Raw genomic sequence first — 20,811 nt, forward strand, 5'->3', positions numbered from 1 at the left:
AATCAAATGTTCATCTTCCCGCCATGCAACAGACCACGACTCCACAGACCACGATCACTGCAATTAACTGCTCATAATCGTGGGGAGAAAAAATATCCCAGGAATTCCAAGGGTCCAAAAATAAGTGGTAATTCCCACTTTTTTTTCCTTTAAATAGGTCCCTATACTCCCACACCTTCACACACACAAGAAAGCAAAAAAAATCAAAGATCCCTCTCATCTTCTTCTTCTTTTTTGGCCGAAACCTCTATTTCCCTTCTCTTGGCCGAAAGTGCAAAGATCTTCAAGGAGGAGCTCTTCATTTCTTCAAGCATTCTCCAAGGTCTCTTCAAGATTGGGTAAGTCTTCCCCTCCATGCTCTTATATTGTTGTTATTTTTTTTCAAAAATTTCCATGAAAAATACAAGTGGTGGTCGAAACTTCATAGAGCATTTTTTTCTTGAATCTATGTGTGAATCTCAGAGATATAATGTATTTGGTGGCTGTTTTGATGTTGTTTAGGTTATGGGTAACTCAATTTTACCTTCAATTTCATAGAAATTTAAAGAAAAATGAGTCTTTTTAACCTAAATCATGAATATGGGTTTTTGGGTATTTATGGTCTCAAGAACATTTGAAAACCTTTCAATTTCCCCATTTTGATCTTGTGGTTGTGTATTTTGGGTGAATAAATGTGTTTGTGCTAGGAATTTTACGGCTTTGTTTTTTTGGCTTAGGGTTTGGGTTGTGGTAAGGGACATGACCGATTGGCCATTACTCTTTTTGTTTTTTTGAACACCTTAGTCTGATCGGATGCTTGGCTTTGGGCTCGGACTAGGGTCTCATACTCGGACTAGGGGCTCATGCTCGGACATCTGCTGCTATTGGCCTCTCTTTGGACCCCAGGCGCGCATCTCCTCGGACCAGGCGCACAGCTCCTCGGATGCGACGCTCAGCTTGGATGAGGCGCGGCTCCTCGGACCAAGCTTCTTCTCCTCGGATGCACGACCACATCCGATCGGATGCACCTTCTAGGGCCCTTGTAAACTGCTCGGATACCACTCCCCAGCTGCTTGGAGGACACGTCCCAGCCACCGAGCCTCGCGCTCATCCGCTTAGAGGACACACCCTGCTGCTCGGACGTCTCGACCCCTTGGACGCTTGGAGCTGCTGCTGGTCGGATGCATGTACCAGCCCTCGGACACTCACGCGCATCCACTCGGACTTGCACGCAGCCTCTCGGACCAAGGCACGGCCCCTTGGACAAAGGGGTCCGCTCGGTCATAGCATGGGCTCCTCGGAGAGCCCCTTAGGCACGCACACACGGACCAAAATTTTTGCCTATTTCCAAAACTTTTAGTTCATGCTCATTCTAAGGACCTTAAGCACTTTTTAGGCACTTTTAGGCACTAAAATTATTTTTTCTCCATGCATGCTAAAATTTTACTACTTAGACAAAAAAAAATTCTAAGTAGAAAAATAAACATTTCTCTTATTGATTTATATTTGTATGGTTACTCACCTCCCCATTTTTATTTTTTGTAGATGAATCGCTTTGACTATAGGGGAGGTGACAACCACACGAATTCTGATACGTCCGTCCTGCAGTTGATCGACACCCCTCAAAGCAGCAACTCCTCGTCAAAGTCTCCTGACAGTCGCACTCTTGAAGATCGCCTCCGCCGCTTTAAGAAGATCCTCCCCCATTTAGCTTTATATTTTCTTCACGAAGAGCAGTATCTTCATCAAGCTAAATAGTCGACAATGAGGGTAAAGAAGTCCAACAGACTCCTGCAGGACCAGGATCCTCAAGTGGCCCGCAGAGCGGTACAAAAAGTGGTGGAACGCAGTGAGGTCCGCACTGTAGCTTCTTCGAGACCACCCCACCAGACGCCAAAAATAAACAAACCTCGGAGAAAAATTACACAGAAATTCGCTACCGAGATCCAGCATCTGGCTGTCCAAAAATCAAGGAAGGAAGGAGAAGAAACACCTTCTTGGTTTACCGCCAAGCCTACAAAACTCAACCCCGGGATGTTTGACAAACACATCCAAGCCTTGGGCTTGAAAGGGGTGAATGTTATATGTTCGCGCCCTCACCAGAGAGCTAACAAGCCTGGCGGACCGTACTGTGCCTGGTCTAGGCACCATATATATGCAGGAGCGACCATCCCGCTACACCCCTTCTTCCGGCCAGTAACGGATTATTTCAACGTCTCTCCCTTCCAGATCGCTCCTAACGGGATTCAGGCGTTGTCTGCCCTGTACATTCTCTACTACATGGAAGGCTGGGATGATCCTACTCCTCACGAGATACATTACTTGTTCGACTTCAGAACCAACCCAAACCATAAGAACACAGGTTTTTTCCACCTCTTTCATAGGCATAACGAGGTTAAATACCTGTGTGGCATCGATCACAAGTCGAACCCTGGGAAATACTATACAGAGTATTTTCTCATGTCAGACATCAAAGCCAACAACCTGGCTTTTACACATGCGGGTCCATTCCTGCAACCCTCGCCCACAAAAGAGATGTTTAAGAGAGTAGAGGAGTTGGCCAACATGTGTATCGAGGAGAAGGATGTGAAAATTTTGGTTACTGTAGACAACCTTCAGATGGTGGGCCTGCTACCATGTAACCAAAACATCACAGTCGAGAGCACTACTGAGGAAAATAATGCAACTGATCAATCCAATGCTGGCACTGAGGTAATGACTGATCAATTCTCTCCTGGACCATCTCCTCACTCCCGTAGACCAGACAATCTCGTCATTAGGGAGCCTCAGCCAGAGGATCAGCGCAGACCTGCTATTCCCACCCAGTCTGGGAAGGGAAAAGCCATCCAGCCTGAGAGGGACTTGAGCTCATCATCCGACGACGAGGACAACTTCCTCGATCAGATCCTCAACTCAGGTCTAGTAGTCATAGTGATATGCTTGATAACTTGGTTATATGGGATCAATAGAACTGCTTAGTAGTAGTAATGTTTTTATCCACATATTGCTTTATTTTTTTTACTAACAAATCTTGTGCTTCCTCTTTTGCAGATCCAGAGATGTTCAGACATTTCAACGCCCCTCCTGCCCCGAAGAGGAAGTCTGGAGAAGAAAGTGTCTCCACTCCTCCGAGCAACGTCCCGAGGACAATACCGCCCAGCCAAGGGAGACAACTCGAGGGGTTAGTTGCAATCCCGCAGCTGACCCCTTCCTTGCTCCCTTCCTCGGCGAGCCTAACCCCTACTCGTCCGACCGGCCTGAGTGAGGCACTCCGCACTGCTGGTACTATCGGGAAGGAAGTGGTTGATCAGACTCTTCACGACGCTTCAACGATTCAAAGCTTTGAGTCCTTCCCTCGACTTAGCGTTGATGTCGTCTTACAGAGAGGCCTGCTCAGTTGGCGAATGTAAGTATTCTACCACAAGACAGTTTGTTATTTATGTTAATACTTGTAGTAACCTCTTGTTTTTCATGTAGACGCTCATCACCATCAATCATGCTCAGCACCGAGCAGTGGACTACAAGGATTTGATCAAGGTCTTAAATGATCAACTAGTGGAGGCCCAAGCTAAGGTGGATGCTTTGACTTCTTCAGAAAAGGATCTTAAATCCAAGTTAGAGTGGTCAGAGAAGACTGTAACTGAGCAAGAGGAGTCTCTTAGGAGGTTGGCTGATGGGAATGATAAGCTAACCTAAACCAACAAGTCGTTGACTGATCGGCTAGAGAAACTGACTGGTGAGAACGAGGGGTTGGCTCGCGAGAATGAGGGACTGATTCGCGAGAATGAGGAGCTGAAGCAGGAGAAAGAAGCTGATCTTACTCGCTACGAGGAGATCTGCTTCAACTGCTTTTATCAGGTGTGGAAGCTAAACAAGCCTCTCAACCTCAACTTTCTCACGAAGGAGGTTAAGGTAGAGGAGCTTGGTAAATGTGAGGCCAGGGCTGCCGAGGAAGTAGCTAATCCTGCCGGCACTACATCTGCTTCCCCCACGCTATCATTCTGACCGGAAGGAGCAGTTGATGCTGAGGAAGGGGTTGACACTACAACAATTTTGAGTATATATTACAGTAAAAAATAACACTTATTAAAAAACATTATTAATACACGTTTAATTTTTTTTCACAGCCAATTTAGGCGCCAAATAAAAAAGAAAGAAGCGCCTAATGAAAATTTTGTCTAACCCATTTGCCTCCTCTGCCCCTCTCTTTCAGACTTGACTATCTTTCCTTCTCTCACTCTCTCTCACACTATGTCTCTAATCCATTCAACCGCTGGATCACCACGATCTGTACGATTCTTGATGCTCCTTCTCCCTCACGCGATTTTTGCTGCTCAGTCTCCCCCTTCTCCCTCATGCAAGTCTTGCTGCTCCTTCTCTAACTCCTCCTTCTCTCTCACGGCATTTCTCCTGCTGGAAGCAAAAACCCAGGCAAGAGCACTCTAACCTCGTTTGTCTATGTGAGGTATTTTTTTAATTTAAGATTGCAATTTAATATCAGATAATCACTGATTCGAAAGCTCGCTTGTAATGCCGCTATCGAAATCGGACCTCCCAGCGATATACTCGTTCTTGACCAATTCATTGAGTTGCGACGAAATCGTCCGCAAGCCAGCAGAGGAGGCTCTCTCTCAGTGCGAGGCTAGGCCCAGCTTTTGCTCTTGACTCATGGTGAGTACTCTCTCTCTTTTCTTTTTAATCCAAGAAGGGACTAAAATAGTTTGCTTGGACATCACTGAATAACCTCTTTCGTCCAGTGTAGTATTGCTGCCAACGGTCAAAAACCAAAAACCCTAACTCGGTGTTGGTGATTGCGTTTTGAGCCACGAACGAGGGGAGGTACTATACAGTGGATTGCGGAAACCTTATTATTTGGGGGAATCGAAGCTTTTCGAATTGAAGTTTTACGCAATGTAAGTTTCAAGCTTGATTCTTTCTATCGTTCATATTTTGGTTAAATTTTCTTCTGTAATTCAGTTACATTTATAAAGAGAGAATGCAGTTTTTTTATTGGAATTCATAGTTTGATTATCATCTAGGAATAGAGATACGAATTTGACACTTTTCTTTTTGACTGAAAAATTATGATTTTTAAATCGTATAAGCAAATGGCTGTTGATATCATGAGTTGTTTCTAATCTGTGGGATCAATTTGGATTTGTTTAGGGGAGCTGTTAAGTTGGAACTTCGTTGTCCCCAAACTGTTGAGGGAATTGCTGCCGACCCTGAACCTGATTGGAGCTTCGATGCTCTTTTAACAGAGCTTAATGCATTGTAAACAAAACTTAGTAGCTCTTCCAAAGTCCCAATGCCATTCACTAAAGTGCAATCGCGGTAAGTATGTATGTGTGTGATTTAGATAACTGCTTGGTGCATGTGTGTTTTTTTGTTTAACTAAGCGTTCAGTTGTAAATTTTGTATAGTCAATTTTCAAATGTGAAGAGCGTAGAAAGAAGTTCTAGGCCATTTGTAATGCGTGTCCTCGATGATGAGGTGGATGAAATTGACAATGCATATGAGGAAGCTCAAGATAGAAGCTCCCTTTCTGCTAATCGGTTTAATTTTAACAACCTTTATGTTAGGTATGCATTTAACTGGCCTTGATTGTTTTTCTTTACTTATATTCCATGTTTTTATCAATTCAAGTTTTGCATCCCTATTCTGTCATCGAAAGCTTTATTCAGCTGCTGTGTATTCATGACAGACTTCTATGATATATCTATGTTATGTTATATCACATTGACTGTTAGAGATCTCACTAGTTTCTATTAATACTTTGTATTTTCTTGATTTATCTCTTAGTGATGATGACGACTATTAGAATGAGTCAGCTCTTGAAATTCAGCCATACTTGATGGAGGAAACAGGATTGGTGGAAGGAGGTTTGATGGAGCTAACCAGTGAACATCAGCTTGGGGTCAAGGTTTGTAGCTATCTAGTGGATGATGTTTCGTCTGATGTAGAATTTGTGCATAATTTTTGTTGCAAAATGTTTAACTATTCAATTAGTATTTTGAATAACTAGGGCACATATCTCTAAATTGATATGGCAGATTACAGGAACTAATGATGCTGTCAAGTAATATTGGATTTCTGTCCATCAATCTACATATTTTTATTCAACAACTAGTTATCTAATTAGCTTATTATCATGTTACTTACCTAGTTGGTTTTCACATAATGTGTTTTCTTTCTCATGTGAATGACTAAATTGTTTTACATAATATGGTGGAAAGATTTTGCACTTAACGTAATTTTCCTTTTGCAGACAAAAAGCAGCAGAACTTATCAAGATCCTCAAAAATCCTGCTTACCCTCAATCTATCAGTGCTGGAGCATTTGCTAGAAAGGTACGTTTAGTTTATTGTATCTTTGGATCAGATTATTATCTCTTTGCTTTATTTGGTGATTGAGAGAGTGGAAACAAAATTTGAGAATATGTCTCTTTTCTCACATACACTATACATGTATAGATATGATATGAGATATGGTTCTTCATATCAAGGGACTAGAAATGTTGTGCATGCATTGTTACTAAAATACACTTTTTGACGGCAGTGTGTAGAATTTTATTCTGTTGAGTATATAGAAATCATGTGGGGAGTTCTTATATTGTTCACTAGTCATTTCATTAAATGGTTTATGTATAAAACTGCATCCTAAGAAGCAACTAGAATGAGGGGTAAAGTGGTCAAATAATAGAATATAGGTAATATAGGGGTATGTGGGTAACTGTAGTATGTAGGGCAAAATAGAAATATTGTATTACACTTGTTTCAAAAAGTTCTCACCCCTTTTCTGGAGAAAGAAAAATTGCAGGTCTCACTTTTCTTGTCTCTTTCACTCTTTTCTCTCCAACCAAACTGCCCATTTTACTCTTTATGTCTGCTTTTCCCTTTACTTACTCTTTACCAACTGTTGGATAAAAAAATATATCCCATAAACTAGTACATACGTTTTTTTAGCAATTTACATATGCAATGTAATCCTTGGCACTTAATTTCCTATTCTTTCTTAAATGAGAAAACTTGCTTTGTTTTTACTGTGATGCTTCTACCTTGGCTAACCCCTATCTGGGACTAAGGGAAAACTATTCCTTATATATATATGCCACTTGAGGCTAACTCAAGTTGTAAGTGACTGCTTGTGTGAGTGGTGTGAGGTTCAAATTCTTGTAAATGCCTCTTATATACATGTATATATACATATATATATATATATATCTTGAATTATATTGTGAGGCTTGATATTGTGCATCCAACTGACTGCTTGAGAGCATCCAAGTTTACTTTTTGTGACTTTGTCTTGTAAGTTCTTTATAAGTTCATTTCGTGGTTAGAGCCTATAGCATCACAAAATTTGTTCTACAAATAATTCAGTCTTCCTAACATCTCATCTCAGCCATAAAGCTTGATTAACAGATTTGTAGAAGGAAGCTGGTTTGGGGCTTGGGGACTGGAAAAAATGTTGTGGGATTTAATCATCTTTAAGAAAATACGCTCTGTACTTGGAGGAGATATTGGATTTATGCTCTGTGGTGGAGCTCCTTTATCTGCGGATTCACAACGCTTCATCAATATCTGCATGGGGTAATTATTTCATATTCTTGAGATTTACAATAATTGAATTTGAGGTTTAACCTTGTTATTTAATACGATTAAAAGGTTAAATTATTGGATTGCAAACTCTACTAGATTAGTGTATCCACATGTGAAGTTATATGTCATAATTATATGCACGCAATCACTCGTCCAAATTCATTTAGATGCTAATACTTCCATATTTAGTTCCATGCTAGACTAACTATGCACTGTGAAATTCTTGCAATGGGTCGTGTTATTTTTCATTTCATGTGTATCTATTGCTTATTATTGCATACTTTTCTTTTTGGTTGATTATGCTTAAATAGGGCTCCTATTGGCCAAGGATATGGCTTGACAGAAACTTTTGCTGGAGCTGCTTTTTCTAAGGCAGATGACACAGCAGTGGGTCGTGCAGGGCCACCCCTTCCTTGTTGCTACATTAAGGTATATTAAGAGTTGATCATTTATGCGTTAATTTCATCTAATATAAATATTCAACTGATTGCTTTTTGACATAGTGGTTATGTAATATTTTGTATTGATTGCTTTTAGCCAGGTCTTAATGAGAAATTAAAATGCATGAAGCAACATGCTTTTAGATCAGTTCACTTAATATTATTGACTTCGATTTAAAAGGAATGATTTCTTTTTTCTTATTATTTTTAAAATAGATTCTTATCAAAACATCCTTGTTGGAAACTCTGGCCTCAATTTCAGGCAGTGGCTGCATAACCATGTCATTATCAGACAAAGAATCTTCGACAGTACATAGCAGAGATTTCTTCATCAAAATGACTGGTTTATGGTTTTCGGTTTTCATTTCTTGTTGTTCCTCTAGTGTCTTTACTCGTTCTTCCAGATGTTTTACATAATTGATGGCATCTCCCAGAACAGAAGTCCTGTCCATCTGTTAAGAGTTTACCATCATTTACAAATTTGAGAAATATTAATGGCTTTACATATATACAATGTAGTATTGAGATCCCATAAAAAGAAACTTATAGGATTATATAGTCATATCATGCTGAATTAATTGGCATAAAACTAGCAGTAAGTACCTTCTTTAGACCTGGAACCACAATGGAAAGAGCCACTACAAGAATTTTACCATTTAATTACATTAAATAATAACATGTTTTAAAAAACGTAACTAACTCATACTAATATACATTTATTATTTAGTAATAACCTTGATATATTTGTCAAAAAAATATAATACTAACATTCCATTTTGTCTCTCTCTCCATCTCTGTGTCTCTCGTCCATTTCTCCTATCACTCTCTTCGATTTCTGGCGATCACTCTCTCAATCTCAAGCTCTCATCGGCATGGGTATGTACTTCGAATCTTCAGTTTTGCGATCTCCACTCATATTTTTTCCCAATTATAACCCTAATTCTCACTTTACTTATCATCTTTCCTTCAATTTCTCTTTCTGTTTTTTTTATCATTGAATCATTGATTTTGTTTCATTAGTTTTATCATTGCAAATATGATAATAATAATATGTGATATGATGTGTTTCAGAATAAAAATGAGTAGGCTATTGATATTGTGGTTTGAGTATTTATTTTTTTATTTGAGCAGTAATCTAATTTGATTTGAATCAATAATTTTTGTGCTCTGCCTTGTTACATTGCCTTGTTTAAGCTATGTTTTCTTATAATCATAATTCAGTTTCATCAGCTTTTTTATGTGATATGGTGTGCTTAACCTATGCATAATAACTGTTTTGATTTCTTATTATTTTTCTTGACCCTGTTTTTATTTTTGTTACCTTTTGGGGAACTGAGGCATTTATAAAGGGATCTCATATTTTCATCTCAGCTAGGTTTGGTTCATTTGGCTGTTTTTTCACTTTCAAGGTATTCATTATTGTAGAGAAAATGCTCAAGATAGAACAAACTTTCATGGATTTATCATTTCCTTATTTGTATTGATAATAAATCTGATTTTTTTCATCCTTTTAAATTGGAATACAAACTGTTTTTGGTTTTTTGTTCTTTCTATGTGTGTTGTGTCTGCTTTTCTTTTTCTTGTTGGTTTTATTTCAAACTGTTGCATTATTGTTGGCCTTTGCTATTAGTTTTTCTGTTGCTTTTGTTGCCTCTTGTCGTTGTATTTAAGATTTTTGTTGTTCTTTTTATTTTGTGAGCTCTAGTTTCCAAGGACTCTATAGTGGGTTTGGATAGTTTCTTGGTTGTAAGAGTTGTAATTTTTTTTAATGATGACTCCTAATTAAAGGTCGAATGATGTTGATAGTTTATTAATTGGTATGTAATTTTTCTTTCATTTTAGTGGCTTCATTGGATTTCAAATTGGAGGGAACTTTATTTGCAGCATTTTGCAAGAGGTATGTTATCTTTTATTTTTGTTAAAATACTTTGCAAATGTTAGAGGAGTTTAAATATCTTAGATATTCATCCATAGTGAAGTAGGTTCTGAGATTATTATTATTGTGTGCTGCGGTGATAACGGAAGGTTGAGAAATTGTGTGTATTAGTGAAGTAGGTTCTGAGAAATTTGTGTGCTGCGGCGAGATAAGGAAGAAAACTTGTGTGTTGTTTGAATATTTTGAATTGATAATGATTGATGGTTGATTAATAAATATGGTTGGAATGTTTTCTGATTTTCTGTTAGTTATTTGATGTATATCTAATAAACTTCAAAAGATTAGTATCCCTTTTGTATACACCTATAAAAGATTAGAGGATCAATATTATTACCCTATATTAATTATCCATTTTCTTAAACCTCTGTAAACATGAAAGATTTAATGTAATATGCTTCATAAGATGTAATGTAATAACCAATATTCACGAGTTCATGAGTAGGTGACAAGCCAAAAACATAAGATTGATATACAAATGTATGCCTTTTTGGGCAAAAGATAGTCCTCCTCAGTGGTCGCTTGAACCTCTGGTCCTTCATATTGCTCATCAAAGTCTTCATAATCAACAGCATCTTCAGCCTTCTCATCATAATCTATGTGTGAGAGAAACACAATGAACATAATCAGAAAGTTTGGCAAAATGAAATGAGCTAAACCATAGACTTTAGAAAACATATTATTTATACATTATTTTATTTTGTTTAATAAGAACTAGACCCTACTATTGTCAAAGACAAAATATGAAGGAGATGAAAAGTCCACTGAAATCCAAATAACAAAAAATGCTCAATCTCTTGAAAAACCAAAAATACAATTCCTGACTTCTTTTTAAACAAATCACTGAGATGCCTACTTTAGCCCAAATAATATCAATCTCTTTTTCAATATTAAAACATTTATCTTGTCCCTTTCTAAGCACAATGACCAACAAATAGCCATCACAGAAGAATCCCACAGTTACTTTCTATTTTCGTTACCCACTCCTAAAAATTGAAACTTAACAAATTTACAGAGTACTGTAAAGTAATCCAAAAAGCCTCCAACTATAAATAGTTTTACATTTATCCAAAATCTTTCAGAAAAAGGCAATGAATAAATAAATGATTGACTGTCTCATTGCTGGTTTTGTGCAAAACACCAGCTCTGAGACAAAGTAGAATGATCCTTTCCAATAGACATAGTGAGTTCCATTCATGTAGAAAGTAGACAGCTAAAATCTTAGAATTTAAAGTTGTCCTTTAAAAGTACTTCCTCAATTTCACAATCATCCCAAAATCCAAGTCTTTCTTCTATTTCTACCTTAACCCTCACCTGAATATGCAAATATTGTACAGTGAAGAATCATGTTGCTTCTAGGTTCTCCAAGCAAGAGTTTTCTATGACAGCTATTGTGATGTAATACTAGTGATCTACTTATGGGTTCAAATCAAACCATTACACTAAAGAAACTGAGAAATGCCAAGGTCCTCCAAAAGTATAAAGAAACTCTTCAAGAGGAGTATAGCAATTTGGCATTCTATACATGTCAGATATACACTTATAGGAACGAAAAATTCTACAAAGAAGTACATAGGATATGTAAAGCTACCTCACATATATATATATATTCTCTTAGTCACTAAGTAGACTAAGTACTGGCACTAAGAATATTCTCTTAGTCAACATATGTCTTTTATTTATTTATTTATTGCTGGCAGTGGCTACTAAAACAGTCGTATGTAATGTAAAAATTCTACATTTTTATAGAGTGGAAAAAGTAAATATAAAATAATATGAGGATAAAAGTGGCAAAAATGGACCATGAGATGCTTATCCGCTCTTTTACTATTAGTATGACACTTTGAATTTTTATTTCTTTGATGCCAAGAATGACTGTTTATTTCTTTCTTTCTGACTTTTATTATAAGTTTTTTTTATGATAATTGATAATATGTTGTTATATATGATTTTTGTAACTCATCAAAATTCGTACTAATTATAGAAACGGTTGATCAGAAACTAGTCAAAGAGTTTGCCAAGTACAAGATATGTCACCTCCATCTACAAAAGGAAAGAGGCCAAAACACATACCTACAGGAAAATTAGTTAAACTTCTCAATGAAAAGAGGAAGAGCTTTAGACTAAATTTGGAAATGGATAAGGTTGTTGAAGAGAGATATGGAGCAAGTGCACAAAGGATGATGAATTGAAGGATGGATCAAGTTTCACGCATGGTTTACTTTTGTGTATCTTGTAATGTTTCTATTTTTCATTTTTGAAGTAAAAATTGTTCAAGATTATAAAACTTTATTATGTTATGCATTCAAACTTAAGTTAGAACTAAGATCTCATGAAGTAGACACATTCATGGTTTGAATTAGTTATTGTCTAATGTAATACTTATGGTTTATCAATCTATTGAGAATTACATTTTATGATTAATTTTGAATTTTTTTTATCAAAATACAATAATGAAAATCTTTTAATTAGAAAAAAAACATATAAGTATACTTATCAAAATAAATTTTAAAATTTTATTACTATATGTTATGATTTAAAAACATATTATAAGCGTAAATGGTTTATATAATATAACAAACTAAAAATGTTATCAAAACAATCAAATGTAACAGTTGAAAAGTGTTATGAAAAAAGTACAAGATTAAACTTCAAATTTATAACCAAAAACTCTATCTAAATGCTATTATTTGAATATTATAGCACCTAAAAATGTGTTATTGAATAGTTTAAGATAACACCGAACATAACATTCAAAAACTGTTATAGAAAATACTAGACTTTTAATAAGAGGGGCTATGTTAGCATTTTCAAAAGTGCTATCAATAGTCCCGGTTAGCAGTTTTTAAGTGTTATGAATACTGTTTTTTCTTGTAGTGTGACCAGCCTGCTAAAGCCGACCAGTGACCTCTCATCCGACCAGAGAAACCTCCGCCCGACCATACAAGTTGTCATCCTACCAGCTCTTTAGCATACTTTTGTTTTGTATTTTGTTATATACTCTTGCTCGTATGATCGAGCTGTTTGGCATTTGTACTTTACTTTTTTTTTTTTTTTTGCTAACTTGAAACATTTAAGTCTTTTTATACTCAAAATATTACAAGTTTATTGTGAATAGCAAAGTCACTCTTATGTATACCTTATATTTTCGCATGAGTACTTAGTTTTCTAACTTAGAAATTCTAGACATTTCATAAGTCCATACTAAGTATACTTTCTCACACTCTTATTGCTTTAACATTTTATGAGCATAATATTTATTGTCACACGAATATCTGTTTCAACGTAAAATTTGAAAAAATTCCAAGTTACTTAAGCTTTGTCAAACAAGTTAGCTTAATGGCCCTTTTAGACTTCAAAAATTTACAAGTCAGCCTAAAAACAAACATCTTTGCTCGTGCTCTTATTGCCTGTGTTGAAGTGTACGCCAGTATACCCTATGTGCCCCCCAAGTGATTGAGGGTTGAAAAATCCTTGATCACTTGCTACTTGACCGAATTTGTCCGAGCAGTTATTACTCATGAAACACATAGAATATACGAAAGATATTTCAGCAGTTAACCACTGCAAAACACATGCAACTATTTAAACGTTGGTATTCATCTGATGGATACTGACTAGTTGAACACTGCCCGATATTTCTTTTAGAAGACCTTTTTTGTTTTAAGTTGTAATGACAGTTGTACACTGCCAAAGCAAGAATAATCAACACATATGCAAAATTTATAGCAAGATTCGACCACACTGCTCGTGATCTCTTTTATTACTCGTAAAAAAAATGACAAAGCATGTCTACTTACGAGTCTCAAACAAAATAGCATTGTTCAAAATAACATGACTGGTTAGCAAATAGCCAGTTCACAAACAAACTTAAATAACAAGTTAAGCACTTGATACAAAGCTACTACTCTGTAAGCAATATTCATTGATAGCATTTCCTCAAGTGCTCACCATTCCAATAGTTCCTGATCAACTCTCCATTTAACCGAGCAAGCTTGTAAGTGCCGGGTGGCAAGAATTGCTCAATTTGATACGGTCCCTCCCAGTTTGGTCCTAGTACTCCAGCTGCCAGGTCTCTGACTAACGCCTTTCTGAGGACCAAATCTCTGACCTGGAACTTTCGATCTCTGACTTTGGAATTAAAATACGCGCCACCTTTTGCTGATGAGCAGCAACTCTCAAGCTTGCTTTTTCTCGTCTCTCCTCGAGGGAATCCAAAGATTTAGCTAGCAATTGGTGATTCTCCTCCTGGTTGTACATGGTCCTTCGATGAGATGGTGGGTCTACTTCCACAGGTAACATGGCCTCATACCCATATGCCAAGGAGAAGGGGGTATGACCAGTTGCTGTCCGGGCAGTAGTCCTGTATGACCAAAGGACTTCTGGCAATTCTTCCGCCCAAGCACCCTTAGCTCGCACTAGATGCTTTTTTAAAGTGTCCTTCAGAGTTTTGTTTACGGATTCAACTTTCCCATTGGCTTGTGGATGGGCTACCAAGGAGAAACTTTTTGTGATGCCATGCCGAGTGCAAAAATCGGTAAATATGTCACTGTCGAACTGAGTGCCGTTGTCAGACACTATCTTCTTGGCAGACCATAGCGACATATTATATTTTTAACCACAAAGTCTAACACTTTCTTTGAGGTGATCGTGGATAGTGGTTCGGCTTCAGTCCACTTAGTGAAATAATCCACAGCAACCACTGCAAATTGCACTCCTCCTTTCCCTTTGGGTAATATCCCGATCAGATCAATGCCCCACGCTGAAAAAGGCCATGGACTCTGCATTTTCTTCAAGACATTCAGAGGCGCCCTGGGCACTTTAGAAAATCTCTGGCATTTATCACACTTCTTTACGTACTCCATGGAATCCTCGTTCATTGTAGGCCAGAAAAATCCTTGCCGCAAAATATTTTTAGATAGACTTTGCCCCCCAGCATGATCTCCACGCACATCTCTAGCCAAGCGCAAGCTTGCTAGGAGGGCTTCATACTCTGCCTCATTGTTAGAAGCATTGAATCTGAATCTTAATGCACAATGAATTCGGTGCTTCTCTGGAGTGACCAATATAATTCCAACTCCTGAATGATGCTCGTTCGACGACCCATAAACAAAAAGTTGCCAAGTAGGAAGATCCTCTTTCTGCTCAGTGACACGCTCTTGATGGTCTGGAACATCAGCGATCCCAGTACATTCAGCAATGAAATCCGCCAAAGTCTGACCTTTAATAGCGGATCTTGGTTGGTACTTAATTTCGAATTGGCCCAATTCAACCGCCCATTTAAGTAGCCGACCAGATGCCTCCGGTTTCTGCAAGACTTGACGTAGGGGCTTGTTGGTAAGGACTTTATTGGGGTGAGCCTGGAAGTACGGTTGCAACTTACGCGATGCAAGTACCAAGCAATAAGCTAACTTCTCAATCATGGGATACCGGGATTCTGCTCCTATCAATCGCTTGCTAACATAGTAGACCGGGTGCTGCACTTTATCTTCTTCTCGTACCAAGGCAGCACTAACAGTGTGCTTCGTGACTGCTAGGTACATAAAGAGGTCATCTCCATCAACTGGCTTCGAAAGAACAGGAGGTTGGGCTGTAATGACCCACTACTCTAGACTATTTGGACCATTAGCGAAACTATACATAAAACTTACATTTTTACGAAAATACCATAATTTATTGAGTAACTTGCAAAATAAGAGTTATTTACAAAGAAACAGAATACTAAGAAGGATTTGGGATCCCATTGTCTTTTTAAAACAAAACATGATTTAAATGAGAAGAATTACATAAGAAAATGCGGAAAATACATATAAAACCATAAAAATTAAAAGGAGACTACATCCTTGTAGAGTCCAAGAACTTTACTTAGCTAAGATAGATAGTAGTATGATAGTATTTATAGCATTATCTTTGTTACTTTGGATTTTTGGTTCAGACCGGGAGTTATTTGGACACTCATAGTAGTACTTATAGATTTTCTAAGTTTAACCTATAGTTTAAGAATATTAAGTATAACCTAAGGTTTGATTAATGTGACTGATATTAAGGATTATATTATTATATTATAAGGTTTAGACATCAACCAATAGGATTTTAAGCACATGTTTTGAATGGTAATTAAGGATTAAGATTTTTGAGGATTAAATATAATAAGGAGTAAAGTTTGAATGTTATAGGGTCAGTCAGCAGCTTTGAGTACGTTGAGGGCTTAGTCAAGGCTGTTTACTCCATTCAAACTTAGCTAAAAATGTGTAATTTCGTGTTTAAATATTCAGCGTGTGCCGATATATCGCAGCTATAGGGGGCGATATGTCGCAGCACGTAGATACGGAAAACACGAAACGATGCACGGTCGCCTCGGGCATACTGGCCCAGGCGATATATCGCCTACAGGGGGCGATATATCTCCTCCTTCAGCATGGATTCAAACTCTTTTGAATTCATTTCCTTTCAGCCATTCAAACTCCTTCAACAGTCCAGCATCTTGTGAACGAGTCTTCAGCCTCTGCTGAACGATTATTCAAATGATTTTCACCTAAAAAGCCATTATTTTTATTCAAGTAAAATCAAGATATTTTCATTCCCAAACTCTATAAATAGGACCTAGTACCCAGCCATTATTCACCATTTGCTCTAAGTTCAGAAGCTGCTAGTGTTAAGTGAGTGTGAGAGTGTAAACACTTGGTTTGGGGAAAAACTATAAGCTTAAACATCATAAGCTTATCAAACACTTTGGGAAGTGAGTTCTATAGTATTTCGGTGAAGGTTAGATTGATCTTGCAATCTTTGAGGTAAACCCAAAACTCTAGTCCTTTCTGTATTCTATGTTATTTCTTTTCTCAAAACCTTCTACTCAGTCCCCTAACCTTATTCTTATTTTGGTTAGGGAATCCAAGCTCTTAAGCATATAAGTTGGTAAGTATGTTTTTATGGTTTAGTCTTTCCACCTCTTTCATTTCATCTCCTTTCTTTAGACTCACTCTTTCTTATGGTTTTAGGAGTGTTCCAAAAGTCCTAACTCAGTCCATTATATCCCGGTAACTTTGGTAAGGAAAATAGGCTAGAATCAACATGTTATGTGCTTATGTTATCTATATGATTTATGTTATTAAAAGTGTTATGATATGTATATGTGTATGTTTGTAGGCTTGGGCATATGACCCATATGACTAACAAGACCCCAAATGGGTTGTGGGCATATGACCTACTTAGCTAGTAGGACCCCACTAATCCCATGGGCATATGCTTGTTTAGTCTATGGGACCCCAAGTAATAATGGCCATTATAATAAGTGTATTATGTGTTATGATATGTCTTTACGTTATTATGACATTATGTTTATGTTTATGACTATGTGTTAGATTTTCCTTGCTGGGCATTAGGCTCATTCCTTTCTGTTTATGTGCAGGAAATAAGCTTTAGAGGCGGAAAGATTCGTGACGCTTAGAGGATGTGTATCGATGGTGAATGGAGTCAAGGAGCCGAGCGTTATTCGATTCGAGGATGTAGTCATGTTTATGTTTTTATGGTTTTAAATGTATTTTCTGCATTTTCTATGTAAATCTTTTTAGTTTTTAAGTTATTTTTGTTTTAAAGACAATGGGTACCCATATCCTACTTATTTTATGAAAGTAACCTTTGTTTCCATAAGTTTTCAATATAATTATGGTATTTCCGCAAAAATGTAAGTTTTATGTATAGATTCGTTAATGGTCCAAGTAGTCTAGATTAGTGGGTCGTTACAATCCTCAAATCGAATAACGCTCGGCCCCTTGACTCCATTCATCATCGATACACATCCTCCAAGCGTCACGAATCTTTCCACCTCTAAAGCTTATTTCCTGCACATAAACAGAAAGGAATGAGCCTAATGCCCAGCAAGGAAAATCTAACACATAGTCATAAACATAAACATAATTTCATAATAACATAAAGGCATATCATAACACATAATACACTTATTATAATGGTCATTATTACTTGGGGTCCCATAGACTAAACAAGCTTATGCCCATGAGATTAGTGGGGTCCTACCAGCTAAATAAGCATATGCCCACAATCTTTTTGGGGTCTTGTTAGTCAAATAGGGCATAAGCCCAAGCCTACAACAAACACATGCACAACATATTCATAACATACTTATTATATCATATCACAACATAACACATAAGATAACATAAACATAAACATATAGATTCTAGCCTATTTTCCTTACCAAAGTTACCGGGATAAAATGGACTGAGTTGGGACTTTTTGGAACACTCCTAAAACCATAATGAACAAGAGTGAGTCTAAAGAAAGGAGATGAAATGAAAGAGAATAGGAAGACTAAACCATTAAAAGAAAATATGCTTACCACAACTTAAGTGCTTAAGAACTTGGATTCCCTAACCAAAATAAGAATGAGGTTAGGAAATTGAGTAGAAGACTAAGAGAAAGGAAACATAATACAGAAAGGAACTAGAGTTTTGGTTACCTCAAAGATTTGCAAGATCAATCTAACCTCCACCGAAATACTATAGAACTCACTTCCCAAAGTGTTTGATAAGCTTATGATGTTTAAGCTTATAATTTTTCCCCAAGCCAGGTGTTTACACTCTCACACTCACTTAACACTAGCAGCTTCTGAACTTAGAGCAAATGGTGAATAATGGCTGGGTACTAGGTCCTATTTATAGAGTTTGGGAATGAAAGTATCTTGATTTTACTTGAATAAAAATAATGGCTTTTTAGATGAAAATCATTTGAATAATCGTTCAGCAGAGGCTGAAGACTCGTTCAAAAGATGTTGGACTGTTGAAGGAGTTTGAATGGCTGAGAGGAAATGAATTCAAAAACATTTGAAAACATACTGGAGGAGGCGATATATCGCCCCCTGTAGGCGATATATCGCCTGGGCCAGTATGCCCGAGGCGACCGTGCATCGTCTCGCGTTTTCCGTATCTACGTGCTGCGATATATCGCCCCCTATAGCTGCGATATATCGGCACACGCTGAATATTTAAACATGAAATTACACATTTTTAGCTAAGTTTGAATGAAGTAAACAGCCTTGACTAAGCCTTTAACGTATTCAAAGCTGCTGACTGACCCTATATCATTCAAACTTTACCTTTATTTAATTTAATCCTCCAAAATACTTAATCCTTAATTACCATTCATAACATGTGCTTAAAATCCTATTGGTTGATGTCTAAACCTTATAATATAATAAATATAATCCTTAATATCAGTCACATTAATCAAACCTTAGGTTATACTTAATATTCTTAAACTATAGGTTAAACTTAGAAAATCTATAAGTACTACTATGAGTGTCCAAATAATTCCCGGTCTGAACCAAAAATCCATAGTAACAAAGATAACACTAATCATACTATAATACTACTAAACAATTAGCTAAGTAAAGTTCTTGGACTCTACATGGGCCAAGTGTTCCTTTATGGATTGGAAAGCTTGCTCACATTCTGTTATCCATTCAAACTTCTTGCTCCCTCTAAGCAGGTTAAAAAACGGGATGCAATTGTCCGTTGATTTAGAGATGAACCTGCTTAGAGATGCAATCCGCCCAGTCAAGCTTTGCACATCCTTAATTCTGGTCGGAGACTTCATTTCTGCGAGAGCCCTTATCTTTTCTAGATTTGCCTCTATTCCTCGGGAATTCACAATAAATCCAAGAAATTTTCCAGAGCTTACTCCAAATGAGCACTTGAGGGGGTTCAACTTCATGCTGTACTTTCTCCGTATTGCAAAGCACTCCTCCAAGTCTCGTACATGTCCTTCAGCTTACTTTGACTTCACCAGCATATCGTCTATGTACACCTCCATGCTATTGCCGATTAAGTCACGGAACATACCATTCACCAAACGCTGGTAGGTAGCTTCGGCGTTCTTCAATCCAAAAGGCATGACCTTATAACAGTACAGCCCTATGTCCGTTCGGAAGCTGGTATGCTCTTCATTAGGAGGATGCATGCTGATCTGGTTATACCCTGAATACGCATCCATGAAGGACAATGTTTCATGACCAGAGGTTGCATCCACCAGCTGGTCTATTCTTGGCAAAGGAAAGCAGTCCTTTGGGCATGCCTTGTTTAGGTCGGTAAAGTCTATACAAGTCCTCCATTTTCCATTGTGTTTGGGCACTAAGACTAGGTTTGAAACCCAGGCGGGGTAATATGCTTCCCTTATAAACCCATTCTTCTTTAGCCGCTCTACCTCCTCCTTGAGAGCCTTTGCTCGATCCTTGTCAAGCAATCTCCTTTTCTGCTGCACTGCTGGATAGCTTTCATCCACGTTGAGCACGTGGCTGATCACAGTTGGTGAGATACCCACCATATCCTTATGAGAATAGGCGAAGACATCTTGATTCCTTCGCAAAAAGTCTATCAGTTGTGCTCTCACTTCTGCCTTCAACTTTTTTCCAACCTTGACTCCTCTGGTCGGATCATTCTCATCTACTGGGACCTCCTCTAACTCATCGGACGGTCCCACATCACTTTCATAATCCCCAAAGCGAGGATCAAAGTCCCTTCCCTCGCTTTGGGCAACGCCCTATTTGGTGACTTCATCACCGGATGGGGCTTTTTGCTCTCTTAAAACAAGAGTGATTTCTTGGCCAAACTCCTCTAACATCTCTTCCTGATCGGTTACAACTGCAAAACTTAGGTCGATATCCATCTCGTCTACCTCCTCTCTCTCGGCACATACAATCATGTTGTTCTCCTTGGCCCACTTTCTTGCTTTAGCTACCGAGGCATTATAGCATTCCCTAGGCTCTCTCTGGTCTCCTCGGATGCAGCCTATGCCTGCACTGGTCAGGAACTTCATTGGAAGGTGCCAGATTGAAAATGTCGCATGT

The 20,811-nt window shown here is 37.8% G+C and overlaps 1 protein-coding gene and 1 long non-coding RNA gene across 2 annotated transcripts; one reads left to right on the plus strand and one right to left on the minus strand.

The window, feature by feature from the left end:
* Positions 1-4,742: 4,742 nt before the first annotated feature.
* LOC133816131 (uncharacterized) lies at positions 4,743-5,897 on the plus strand. The gene is made up of 4 exons (XR_009885029.1): positions 4,743-4,892; positions 5,146-5,313; positions 5,403-5,561; positions 5,782-5,897. It is a non-coding gene; the product is annotated as an uncharacterized LOC133816131 (long non-coding RNA).
* Positions 5,898-8,157: 2,260 nt separating this feature from the next.
* LOC133814433 (transcription factor bHLH18-like) lies at positions 8,158-8,828 on the minus strand. The gene is made up of 3 exons (XM_062247393.1): positions 8,786-8,828; positions 8,621-8,655; positions 8,158-8,469 (listed from the first exon to the last, which is right to left on the minus strand). Exons 1-3 carry the CDS (start codon positions 8,826-8,828, stop codon positions 8,158-8,160), a joined length of 390 nt encoding a protein of 129 aa, XP_062103377.1.
* Positions 8,829-20,811: the final 11,983 nt, after the last annotated feature.

This window comes from Humulus lupulus, chromosome 2 (assembly GCF_963169125.1).
Source record: "Humulus lupulus chromosome 2, drHumLupu1.1, whole genome shotgun sequence".
Lineage (NCBI taxonomy): Eukaryota > Viridiplantae > Streptophyta > Magnoliopsida > Rosales > Cannabaceae > Humulus > Humulus lupulus.

Coding starts and splice junctions, on each gene's coding strand:
- LOC133814433 (XM_062247393.1), bottom strand. CDS start 8,828: ATGGACGAGAGACACAGAGATGGAGAGAGAGACAAAATGGAAT. Junction 8,656..8,785: donor AGAGAGAGACAAAATGGAAT/GTTAGTATTATA, acceptor AAATTCTTGTAG/TGGCTCTTTCCATTGTGGTT. Junction 8,470..8,620: donor TGGTTCCAGGTCTAAAGAAG/GTACTTACTGCT, acceptor AACTCTTAACAG/ATGGACAGGACTTCTGTTCT.